Raw genomic sequence first — 13,394 nt, 5'->3', positions numbered from 1 at the left:
ATTGTCTGCTGCAGCATGAGATTGTCTGCTAGAGCAGATAGGTAATGGGAATGAATACATAGTAGTGCATCACTATAATACTACTTCAAGTTCTCATATACATGTACAAAAAAACAGCACTCAAACTGAGCTAAATAAAATGCTATATCAAAAATGCTAATCATCAAAATACTAGCTGTACTGTTGTACATTGATAATTACCAAGTTAAGATAGTAATGTTTTCAGAAGATTTAAAAATAATTAGTATGAAACTACAAAGGTAATTGTTATTACTGGGAGAAACATTATTTTATTTTATTGTTTTTACATTTTAGCAGTTAACTATTTCCTGCTTCATTCATCAATAATGTGTTAATTATAGAAACACACTTGTTGGGTAACTGAGCACAAATAATCATCAAAAAAAGTTTTACTGTGATTGATACTTACTTCCCAAAAACAGGGTTCAGCTGTTTGGATATGTAGTTTTCCTTATCACTAATTCTCTTATTCCCAAGCTGAAGAACAATGTATGGATCTGCTTTCCCATTTAGGTCCATTGGATGAAGATCTGTAGCTTTCACAATGTAAACACGGACAAGTACATGTATTGGGTCATTTGATGGAAGACCTTGGAAAAATCCATACTGTGGATCAAACCCCATTATTGTATGATCTTCAATGTCTTTTGGCAATGGCCACTTGTAAACTTTGATAGCTCCCTGTAAAATAATAGACTTATTCTTAGTTTCATTCCTCTCAATTAATATCAAAAATTTTTCATTAAAACTTCCCAGCCAAGACATCTTCCAAGATGAAACAACAATAATTGAAGCTACCAGTGTTTCATCTTTGAAGATGTCCTCTGCAAATAGAGATGAAAAGTCAGCAAATATCTTTGTGCACTGGCCACGCTCTTTTGACCAGAATTGTTAACAGAAGTATCAGCTGTGAAAGCCTTCACTGAGTTATATTATCAATAACTATTAGAAAACCAGTCATGAATCCTGAGACACTGATTAGACACTGGAGAGAGTTAAGAGTTAGAGCTACACAGGATGTCCAGGGAGAAACAGGTCAGACTACATTACGGTACACATTTTTTTCCAATTTTTTAAAGTTAAGATCTTAAATGTACAGTTACATGTTTTTTTTTCATTCACAGTGACTAAAGTCTTATTTTATTATCTATCTGCTACTCATTTTAACTATTTACAATGTTTTCTTTTTCTGTTATGTAATTCTTAAATTTTTGTTTTGATGGTTCTTACTTTGAATGTTCCAACAACGCGGCTTTCATCTTCTGTGTCATCACCAGTTTTTTTTCCTCTGTACAGGTCAAATGTGAGAAGCCATTCTTTAAAACCATTGTACTCTGGCTGCATTTCAAGTTCATTTGGATAGATCTGCCAAGAAAAATCAATAAAAGCTGTTGTTACAACATATGTAGCATCATCACAGGTTTGTGTGCATATATACATTTGTGTGTGTGTGTGTGTGTGTGTGTGTGTGTGTGTGTGTGTGTGTGTGTGTGTGTCTACTGCTGACAAAGGCCTTAATTGCTGAATGCTTTAATTGTGTGAATCTTTTTATTGTGCCTATCGCGACTCGGCATCTCTGCTATATGGTGAGTAGCAACTTTCCTTCTCTGGTATTGTTAGATTCCATCCTGGATTTTCCATTGTTTGATAGTAATGTTTTGAATTACACTTGTTTTATTTATCTTACATTGTTACTGTTAATCATAATTATCATTAAAGAATAAATACACTGAAAAGTAAATAACAGAGTGAAGACTTTGCAATGGCCTTGCAATATTTATGGTTATCTGTATTGCAAAATATTGTTACAGCTTGAGTTTGCAAAATAAATATTTGATATTATGGGCTATTTTTAATCAGACATGAAAAAACAATTACATGGGCTGGTGATAAAAAAATATATTTCTTGCCTTCATTATTGCAGTTTGAAGCTCACTTCTCCTTCTCATACTTTTAGGGCTGAGACGAGCCACAAATTTTGCAGCTGTTGATGTTCCTTTCAATGTGTGTTTCTTTTTTTCAGTGCTTCTATCACTGCCAGTCCATGAAATATCTCTATTAGATGGCTGAAACCCACTATTTTCCTCAAAGTATATTGGCAAAGATCCATTTTGCTGACTGTGCATCTGTGCAACCTCTTTACGATGTTCTTTACTTTCCTGGACAGATTATTTACAGCATCATAATTGTTGATACAAACAATAACTGATAGTCAACATATAAATTAAAGATTTAAAGTTAAAAATAACATAAAGTAGCATCTGATTCAATGGGTATACACTATCTAAAAAAATACAACAAATACTGATGGTTAAAAAAATTAATTACCAACCCGAATAGTTTATTGTAACAAATTAATATTTTTAAATACATTGAAAGTAATTAGATCATAACATTTAAGTCAAAGAAACTGTACATATCTGTCCATTCATTTCAACAGCATGAACAAATGCAAGAACAGTGACGAAAATAAATAGATAAATCCAAACATCGCATTTTAAGGTTTTACACAGAACTACTAGAAGGCACTACTGAGATGTGACTTTACTACTGCTTTCAACTTGAACATTTGTTATTGTTTTAGCAATAGCAGCCCAAAAATTGGCCAGGTTATTTTTTTACGGAGAGTGTTTAAAAAAAAGGTATAAGAAAAAACAGAAATTCCGCAAGAAGATTTTAATTGGATAATTTTTCATAATTTTTGTAAAGGTCAAACTCAACAATAATGCCTCCTGCCACTTTGGTAAACTTTTGGTAATCAATTATCTCCAGAATGGACTATTTACAATTGGTTTACAGAATTTAATTGCGGCCATGCTTCCATCAGTAATAAATTTTTGAAGCTCAGCCAAAATTGAATAGTCCATGGGTGTACTGTCAGTACATAGTGTCCAGTGAATACAATATTCTGGTGATCAGACATGTCATCATCATCCAGTGTGCTGATGAATTGACCTTCTAGGGATGCACGGCTGACAAATTTCTTTCTTCTGCAGGATGCCCCACACGTGGCTTGTGCCATAGTGCAAGTGTTGATAGTCAAAGATGCAATTGTGTTGGTGAATGTATCTGCTCGATGTGTCAGCATGGATGTAGGCACTCTGTCTGCCCTGTCCACCAGTTTGTTGTGTTTACTGATGTCTTTTTAATCAGACACAGTGTTGGTTCCCAAGCCTTTCTGAGGCAGCAGCAGTCCTAGTTGATAAGAGAATCGCTGGTGTGTATTTTGATGACTTTTCAAACAATGCTGTTCTAGAATTTTAACATTTGTGCTAAAATCCCAGTGCATTAATATTCCATTGCAAGAGTCTTGGATAAACAGTGCTCTGTGACTACTGACTTGTTAGAATATATTAGTCAACTGTGCCATTGGTGTTCTCAGCAGCAATGTTTGTCCAATATAAATCTTCCACTAATGGCATGAATCTGGTATATTGAGGCCTTTAATAATCCTAGGTCAGCTTCATTATTCTCCAATAATGCCCATGTTTTACTGGGCATACAGAAAAATGTTTGTACACAGTGCTTTTTCAGGATGTGCCAATTTTTTCTCCAAAGCACACCACTGTATTGTAAAAAGGCTATGGTTGCCTCTTTCTCCGTAACTTCTTCTACCTCCTCAGGTTGCACGGCAGTGACAGGACACAGACAGTGCCTGATCTGCCATTCTGATTAATCGTTTTTTCAGAATACAGTTCTGAGATGTTCCAGTTACTGGGTGAGAATCTCTGAATCTGCAAAGATGTGTGCCCTGTCTATTAGCATTTTGAGCATCCCACTTCGCTGTGCAGGATGGAGGTGGATACTGGTCAGTGTGCATTGCTTCCTGGTATACACAATGGCTCAGGGTGCCATCTGTTCTTCTCTTGAAAATGACATTCAGAAATGGTCTTCCCTCTGTCTCAGTCTCCATACAGTCTGCTATGGAGCCAGATGATGAATGTGTCATCCACATAATAGAAAAAAAACAGGTTTCCATTTGTATGACTTTAGGGTTCCTTCCTCAATGTGCTCCATATAGAGACAGGCACCCACAGGTTAGAGTGGGCTACCCGTTGGAACACTCTCCTTCTGTTCACAGTATTCTCTGTTAAAAAGAAAATATGTGGAAGTCAAACCATGTGCCCCCAGGAGGTCAACTTGTCAGTGCACCTGATAATGGTGACATATCTGACTGCCGAAATATTGTGTCCACTGCATACCAGTACACCTACAGACTGTTCATTTAATTAATATGCCATGAGAAACTGAAAAATCATGTTAATCAAAATTGGTTGGCATTCCAATAAACACTGATGTTGTGAGCTATGTAATGAACACATTACACCATGAAATAAAGGCATTCTTAAGCATATCACAGAATGTAGACATTTGACTTCAAATGAATACTAATGATGTCAAAATTTGATTGTTTTGCAGAATATTTGCTACAATACAGCAACTACTTTGTTATGCTATCATTGCATCATCATCTAATAATATCAAATGTGATTTTTTTAGGATTCATCATTTCCTTCAGTTGCTTGTTCATGCTTCAATAATGGTGCTTTGTCTTTCTCTTTACTATTTTACTTTTGAGTATCCTTCTTTCTTTGATACCAAAGTTTTACCAGCTTGTGTTTCACCACTAACATTACATTTTCATTATTTTATTGATCTTCTTTCTTACTTTTCCCCAAGTAAAAATTATGTTCTTGAGATACCACAGTTAAGACAAAGTGGAAATGATCTTGCCAGACAATGTCCTGTATTTTGATATGGGCCGAGGCAGAATTTATACTGTACATTAACACCCACACTCTGCAAAACACTGTGGAGTGCATGCACAGGGCACACCTGTTGTACCAGTTATTATGGTTTTCTTCCATTATATTTATGTATGAAGCGCAGCAAGAATAACTGTTTAAATGCATCTGTGCAAGCTGTAATTAGTCTGATCTCGTCCTCATGATCCCTATGGGAGTGATATGTAGGGGTTTGTAGTACATTCCTAGAGTTATCATACAAATCTGGTTCCTGGAACTTTGGAAGTAGGCTTTCTCATGACAGTTTACGTCTATCTTCAAGATTATATTAGTTCAGTTCTTTTGAAGTCTATGACACTTTGCAACAGGCCAAACAAACTTATGGCTATCCATGCTACCCTAATTTATATATTTTCCATATCCCCCATCAGACCTGTCTGTAACGGGTCTCACACCCTTGAGTAATATTCTAGGATGGACCACACTGCTGATTTGTAAGCAATCTCCTGACTGCATTCCCTTAGTAATCTACTAGTAACCTGAAGACTGCTACCTTCTTTACCCATGACTAAGCCTCTGTCATACTTCCATTTCAAATAATTACAAAGTGCTACACCCAGGTATTTGTACGAGTTTACCAATTCCAGTTGTGACTCACTGATATTATAGCCATAGGATAGTATGTTTTATTGTTCTGTGAAGGGCACAATTTTACATTTCTCAAGATTTGAAACCAGTTTTCAATCTTTGCACCACTTTGCTATCTCATAAAGATCTGACTGAATATTTGTGCAGTTCCTTTCACATTGAACATCATTACAGATAACTGCATCATCTCACACCCTTGAGTAATATTCTAGGATGGACCACACTGCTGATTTGTAAGCAATCTCCTGACTGCATTTCCTTAGTAATCTACTAGTAACCTGAAGACTGCTACCTTCTTTACCCATGACTAAGCCTCTGTCATACTTCCATTTCAAATAATTACAAAGTGCTACTCCCAGGTATTTGTACGAGTTTACCAATTCCAGTTGTGACTCACTGATATTATAGCCATAGGATAGTATGTTTTATTGTTCTGTGAAGGGCACAATTTTACATTTCTCAAGATTTGAAACCAGTTTTCAATCTTTGCACCACTTTGATATCTCATAAAGATCTGACTGAATATTTGTGCAGTTCCTTTCACATTGAACATCATTACAGATAACTGCATCATCTACAAAAAGTTTGAGGTTACTATTACGTTGTCTGCAAGATCATTAGTATACAACATCAACAGGAAGGGACCCAAAACACTTCCCTGGGGTACACCCATGGTTACCTCTACATTTGAAAATGATTCTCCATCCAAGATAAAACTGCTGCATTCTCACTACTAATAAACCCTGCTATGGTAATCATTGGAGGCTTCATGCATCACTCTCTTGACAGCCAAGCATGTTTCATTTAGCCCTATGCTTTGTTTTACATTCATTTTTCAGTAGTCTCTGTTTCTCTGGAAGTTACTTTACAATTGTATGACTGATGCTTGTTTGATGTGTGTGTGTGTGTGTGTGTGTGTGTGTGTGTGTGTGTGTGTGTGTGTGTGTGTGTGTTTCCCCCAGCAGTCATTCCAACATACTCTTTTCCACATGTACATGGTATACTGTATATTCCCAATACTGCAAGTAGGTCCATTTTCTCCTTTCCTGATTTGAGACAGTCTTTGACCTTCTTTGTCAGTTGATAAATAGTCTTTCTACTGTAACTGCACAATATATGGCTGATTATGTCAGCCACACTGGGGCTGTATGGCAAAAAGGCTGTAACCAACATTTCTTGTTCCAGTGTGTCGCTCCTCTGCATTGTCAAACCTTCACCTTCCATTGCCGGTGGTGGACTGGATCAGAGCTCTCAGCTACAGACTATATGTACCTGGTGTTCCAATGTCCAAGGGCCTTTCTGTGGCCATTACTGCTGCAGTTTTCTTCCCTTTATACCTGCAACAGTTGTTTGCTCCAGCATGGGAAACAAGGTCTCATTCACCTTGAGGCTTTCTGCTTTCTTGTTGAAGCTATTGTCATATTTTTGTATTTCTACTGCTTCCCTGAAGAAATGGGTGTGATAGCACTGTTCTACAGTGAGAACTTCTGTGTTGGTGAATTTTACTAGGTGGATGGTCTCACAAAGCATATTCTTTGCCACAGCCAATTTCTCCACCTGTCCCATCCTACAACACCACTAACAGTGGATGATCCCAGTGTTGGTTGTTGTGCAGTCATTCCAACATACTCTTTTACACATGTACATGGTATACTGTATATTCCCAATACTGCAAGTAGGTCCATTTTCTCCTTTCCTGATTTGAGACAGTCTTTGACCTTCTTTGTCAGTTGATAAATAGTCTTTCTGCTGTAACTGCACAATATATGGCCGATTATGTCAGCCACACTGGGGCTGTATGGCAAAAAGGCTGTAACCAACATTTCTTGTTCCAGTGTGTCACTCCTCTGCATTCTGTGAACCAAATACTAGGCATAGATCCAGTGAAGCAGATCTCTTAGCATAGATACAGAGGACAATGAGCAACATTGAAGGCTGAACACCTTGTTTGTAGGGATTACCAAAAATCCGTAAAAATAATGTTACATTAAGACTGACTGTTAGTTCTCCAGGCTCATCGATGTATGAAATGGCAAAACAATTGGCCTCTTTGCTCCAGCCGCACATGGGAAAGACTGACACACACATATAGGACTCAGGATATTTCATTGAGAAGTTGACAAAAGTAAAACTTGGACTAAATGACATTCTGGTCAGTTTCGATGTTGTTTCTTTGTTTAGCAAAGTGCCACTCAGTATATCAGTTCCATTTTCCTGCAATACATCATCAGGCTTTTACATATCTCTCACCATGGCTATTTCATGTGCAATGCCAACTTCTGTGAACAGCAGGAAGGCATTGTCATGTGTAGTCCACTCAGTCCAGTAGTGACCAACTTCTTCATGGAACATTTCAAAGCACAGGTGCTGGACTTGCTATCTTTTAAACCTAAGGTGTGGTGCAGATGTGTCAATGGTACTTTCATTGTGTGCAACCATAGTGAGGAACAGCTTTATGACTTCTTAAGAAATCTGAATAGTCTCCATGCCAACATAAAATTTACCCTCGAGGTATAAAAGGATCAACAGTTACCTATTCTAGATGTGCTGATCATGAGGAGTGGTGAGAACCTGGAACATACTGTGGGTTTAAAACTGACAGACATGGACCATTACCTGTACAAAGTGTGAAGTCACCACCCGAGCCAGAAAAGAGACAAGATTAATGCCCTTATAATGTGAACAAGATGAATATGTGAGCCACAGCACCCCAGGCATGAGATACAACACATAGAAACAGTTCTGAGGAGCAATGGGTACTTCTCCAGTTACATAACAAGTGTCACAGAATCTAACACTCAGTAGAATGACACATCAGAAAAAGAAATTTGGGTGCAGCCTTTCTACCACACATTTCCAGACTGATGTACATAGTTGGCTGTATATAGTGCATATTCAGTGTAAAGACCATTTTTGAACTGACAGAGATGCTCAAAGAGTGTCTCAGATTGGCAAAGGAGGAATGGGACCTGGCTGCAAAGTCAGGCATATACTGTATATCATGTACATATGGAAAAAAAAAATTGTTGAAATGACTGGACAATCAATCAACACCAGGAGCATTGAACATAAGTGGCATTGCATGTTGGGACAGGTGGAGCAATCAGCTGTTGTGGAGCGCTTCCTATGCAAGAGTAAACACTTAGTAAAATATGATGACACAGAAGTTTTTACTGTAGAGAGGAGTTATCACATCCACTTGTTCAGAGGAGCTATAGAAATGCACAAACGTGACAACAGCTTGAAAAAGAAAGAAGGAAGCCTCAAGCAGAATGGATCCCTGGTTGCTGTGCTGCAGTGAACAACTGTTGCAGGTAGCAATGAGAGAAATGCAGTGGTAATGGCCATACGCTTGACCTGGAGTGCCAGGTACATCTACAGCTGTGAGCTCAACTCCAGTTAACCATGAGCAATGGAGGATGAAGCTTTTACAATGCCAACCACTCTCTCATGCAGGTGAAACATTAGAAAAATCATTAAACAAATGCTGATTGAAGAACCTAAGACAGAAGCAAACAGGCAATTTGTTAGTCTTTGGAATTTGAGCCATAGTTCCTCTACATGTTTCTGTGTTGAGCTAAAAGTTTCAAGTTCCTCATTCAGTTATGACACTACTGCTTTTCTGTCTAATTTACTGAATAGTCTTTCCTTCTCAGGCCATGTACTGAGTCTTCCCTCAACTGCTTTCTGGGCAACTTTTTTGAACTCCCTTCTTTTCCTAAACCTCACCAGTCCTATCCATTTTCATGTAACCTTCTGCTAGGAGATGGAGCCACCAGCTCCAAAAGCTTGCCATTTACTTAAGCTTTATATACATTTTCTTCTGCCACCACTTGGTGAGCAGATTTTTTATTTATCCATTACATTACTGAACGTACAGATCTTTCTTCTTGTTTTAGTTAGCCTTTGTATTTTGGTATTCTTTGTTGCTACTGCTGTCTCATGGTCAAGTATTGTGTCTTGTCATGTCTACCACCAACAAAACGTAGCCCTAATGGTTGTTGATGGGCGAAGTCTCTTCTGATGATTATAGTATGATATTATGCTTAAGAGACTTTCGAATGAGCCAACTGATATTTTTCTAAAGCTCAAAAGGGGAAGTTAGGGCAAGTTAATATATCAGCTCAGTTTCAGAGACAATATTAACAGGCTTTGCAAAGCAGAGGTGACAGTGGTGGTCGATAGAAGATCCAGTTATAATTTTATGTGGACCCTCAATACTGAGTCTTGCTCAAACAATCTCATACGCAGCTTCAATTTCTATTTTGATGGATTTGATTTAGTTGCCTACTGCAACAAATACACCACCTCCATTTCCCATTAGTGTATCCTTTTGGTGTATGCTTAAATTTTTCCCAAAAATCTCAGTATAATCAACTTTCAGTTTTAAACAGCTTTGAGTACCTATATTATTTGAACTTCACTGCCTTTTAGGGAAGCTTAAAACTCTGGTGCTTTGTTGTGAATGCTTTGGCAGTTAACCATTAGGATTTCAAAACTGTTAGCTGTGGAGTGTGTTTCTTTGGATTTTACACCAATACCTCTGTGTTTCCTACAGCTATTGTTATCTAGATGGTATGAAGAATAGCCAAATCTAAAAAAATCTGTGTGTGCACCTCATGCACAATCAGCTACCATGGTACAAGCCTCTGATGTGTAGTGCACACCTGAACCATATATGCGTAAAATCTAATTTATGTAACATGTAATTCATGTAACATCTAAACATCAAATTCAGTTGTGGAGTAGAGAACAACTCTTTGTCTGTTAATTAGATGTAATAATGGACATGCTGTCATTATTTTTTGAGGCCACACATCCAACTACGATTATAAATTGTTTGTAAATTTATTCTTAATACAATTTTACTTTCTTCTGTTGCACAGTTTGCCTCTTTAGTTCAGTAAGTTTATCTGTGGTGATTGGTAGGTAAATCCTGCCTACTAATTGCAGAACTAGGAAGGCCTGATTTGTGGACACTAGGTGTGCTTGACTAAAGTTAAACACAGGGTTTTGCCTTTTGCAGGCAAAATAGCTGTAAGTGATTGTGCAGCATCGTCTTTTTAATGCTTGCAGTGGTAATATAGCATAGTCAAGAAACATGGTCAAAATTGGAATTTTGCAGAAGTCTCACAAGGGGAAGTTAGGGCAAGTTCATATATGTCAGCTCAGTTTTAGAGATAACATTAACTGGCTTTGCAAAGCAGAAATACATGCTGGGAAACAACAATAAGTTAGAAGTTTCAATGACTCCCGAATATAATATGAAATTAATTTCACACACACACACACACACACACACACACACACACACACACACACACACACACACACACAAACACACACCACCACTGCCACTGTCTTTCATTGATTTATTTATCTCTTAAAATAAGATTAGTGAAGAGTTTATACCTCTATCATGGCTTCCACAGAGGCAAAATACTTGGTCCACCAGTCACGATTGCTTTCATCATTATCTGCTTCATCAATACTTTGTTTTCTTTTTCTGTTTGCCTCTGTTTTCAGGTCCTTTTTTGATGGTATATGGCCTGTACCCTGTAAATAAAATGTTTATTTGGATTTTGTAATACAATAACAATTAATCAAGTAACCTTGGAGATACACCATAATTTAATTGTAACGATGAACAACTTTCAATTCATAAACATATCTTAGTTATCACATCTAGTGTTACACTATAATGAATGTATGAAAGAAGAGGAGTCAAAATGTCAAGAGAGCATGAGGTGCTGGATGTAGAGTGGGCCACTATCTTGTCAGAATATTGATGACAACAGTCAGGAAATGCAAAGGAATGCAAAACTTCACTCAATATGCTCAGGAAAGCCTGAACAAAGATAATATAAGAGGTACTTTCAAGATCAAACTGATCAACAATTTTGAAGAATTGGTGATTGACGAGAATGGAAACACAGAGATAGGTCAAAATTGGAAGGTGGTCGCAGATGCAATTAAAAAAAAAAAAAAAAAAAAAAAAAAAAAAAAAAAATCCCAGGAAGTAATTCCAAATTAAATTAAGGGTAAACAAGGGTGATTTGATGAGGGATGTGAAGAAGCTATCTGAGAGAGACAGCACACAAATTTACTATAAGTAACAAGTAGTATGCAGGAAGAAGAAAAATCGAAGTCCAAAGAAATACAACAGCAGTAATAGGCCACACTGAAGAAAGCAAAGAGAAGATTTGTAAGAAACATAATGGAGGAAACTCAGCAAGACTTGATGGAAATAGATGTATATAACTATGTAGGAAAGCAAAGAGGTTTAAGGGAGGTTCAAAGCACCAACACCAATTTAGGAAAGACACCAATGGAAGGATGCTAACAGAGGATCAAAGCACTGGAAGAAGATAGTTGAACATCTCAGGAATCTATTACATTGCAAAGGACCAACTGAATTATTCAAGTTTACTGACCCAATAACAGTGCATCCAGAAAATACTTCACTGATCATTGCAGACATAAGGGAACAGGTTAAAAACCTTAAGAATGGCAAGAGTCCAGAAGAGACTAGATTTGCTGCTGAACTTCTCAAGGCTGCAGACAGAGCCCTCTTCTCCAAAATCCACAAGCTAATTGCGTCAGTCTGGAAAGATCAGTCAATACCAGAGAAAAGGAAGTTAGCTGTGATATATCCCACACATAAAAAGAAGATAAACTGGTATGTGACAACATAACAACACCGCACTATTCAGCATCTGCTACAAGATGATCTCCAGCTGTCTACTAGAATGAATCAAACCATTGACAAAGAAATAACTGGAACTATGGACCAATTCTTTGTCTTGAAACAGGTTTGTGAGAAAACATATGAATATGGCAGAGAATTATATCATCCCTTCACAGATTTCAAGAAAGCTTACAATAGTGTCCATAGACTGTGTCTTTTTACAGTTATGACATAATATGGCAAACCAAAGAAATTGGTGAGAACAGTAGAGATAAATTTCAATGATGCAAAAGCTAAGGTCAAGATAAGCAGTAAAATGACAGAAAGTTTCCAGTGTGTACACGATTAAGAGAAGAAGATGAATTCTGGCTGGAGCAGCAGAGAAAGCAGTTGTGTGCATCAAGTGTGCTTGCTTTTGTGAATGTATGTGTGTTTCTTTCCTGAATAAAGATTCAGCTGAAATATCAAAGTGTAACACTTTTTTTGTTGTGGCTGTCTGCAACTTAATGTGTCATCTTTATGGTGAGTAGCAATCTATTCTTTTCATAATATTGTTGATATTCCACCTCGGACTTGTCATTGTTTCAACTGGATGATCAAATGTTTATATTGAATGATACTACTCAGACATAAAGTTTACATAAGATTTCCTTTATTACATGCAAAACAAAGATACTCATCTAGTTGGTAGTGTGGGTTGGCAAGCAATATTCTTTATAGTCTGGCTTTAAATTTTGCTCTGGGGAGTGATGTGACTGATCTTGGTAATGCAATGGCTAGCCTCAATCCTGAATACAGTGGGCTTCTTTGACAAAGTACACTTCTAGTGGGATGAAACCGATCTTTGTTTCTGGTGTTGCATTTGTGCAGCTCATAATTTACATTTTACATTAAGTGTTCAGGCCAACAAGATTGATTTAAAAATATACATATTTATAACAGTCAGTGCCCCAGCTCTAGCAATCTAGGGCAAGGAGGTAGGTTGTAGTACATGTGTATCATTGCAGTATGTTATAAGCATATTTATTGCAAATGTATCAATTTTAGCCAGTTTGCTTGCCAGAGAGTGAACATGCATATCCCATTGAAGTGTATCTTGTATTGTTAACCCCATGAATCTTACATAGTTTTCTTTGATGGCAGTGTCAGTTTCAGTACACAACTGAATTTCAAAATCGATCTCTTTTGCGGGATTGCTGCTGTTTTCTTGGTGCTGACACTAAGATGACTTTCACTGAAGTACTGAATTATTTCATTTTTGATACAGCTGCACAATATTTCTAATTTGTCAT

General features: G+C 37.2%; 1 protein-coding gene across 1 annotated transcript in view; it reads right to left on the bottom strand.

Annotated features, from left to right (window-relative positions):
- The window catches only part of LOC126419675 (otoferlin-like), a 468,560-nt gene that overhangs the window by 109,633 nt on the left and 345,533 nt on the right, over positions 1 to 13,394 (bottom strand). Inside the window, exons 25-28 of the mRNA XM_050086891.1 lie at positions 10,827 to 10,970; positions 1,932 to 2,180; positions 1,252 to 1,386; positions 431 to 702 (exon numbers count right to left, since the gene is read on the bottom strand). Coding sequence (XP_049942848.1) covers positions 431 to 702; positions 1,252 to 1,386; positions 1,932 to 2,180; positions 10,827 to 10,970 — 800 coding nt within the window. The remainder of the gene's footprint in view (positions 1 to 430; positions 703 to 1,251; positions 1,387 to 1,931; positions 2,181 to 10,826; positions 10,971 to 13,394) is intronic.

Source organism: Schistocerca serialis, chromosome 1 (genome assembly GCF_023864345.2).
Source record: "Schistocerca serialis cubense isolate TAMUIC-IGC-003099 chromosome 1, iqSchSeri2.2, whole genome shotgun sequence".
Lineage (NCBI taxonomy): Eukaryota > Metazoa > Arthropoda > Insecta > Orthoptera > Acrididae > Schistocerca > Schistocerca serialis.
This window is presented reverse-complemented; position numbering and strand designations above follow the sequence as displayed.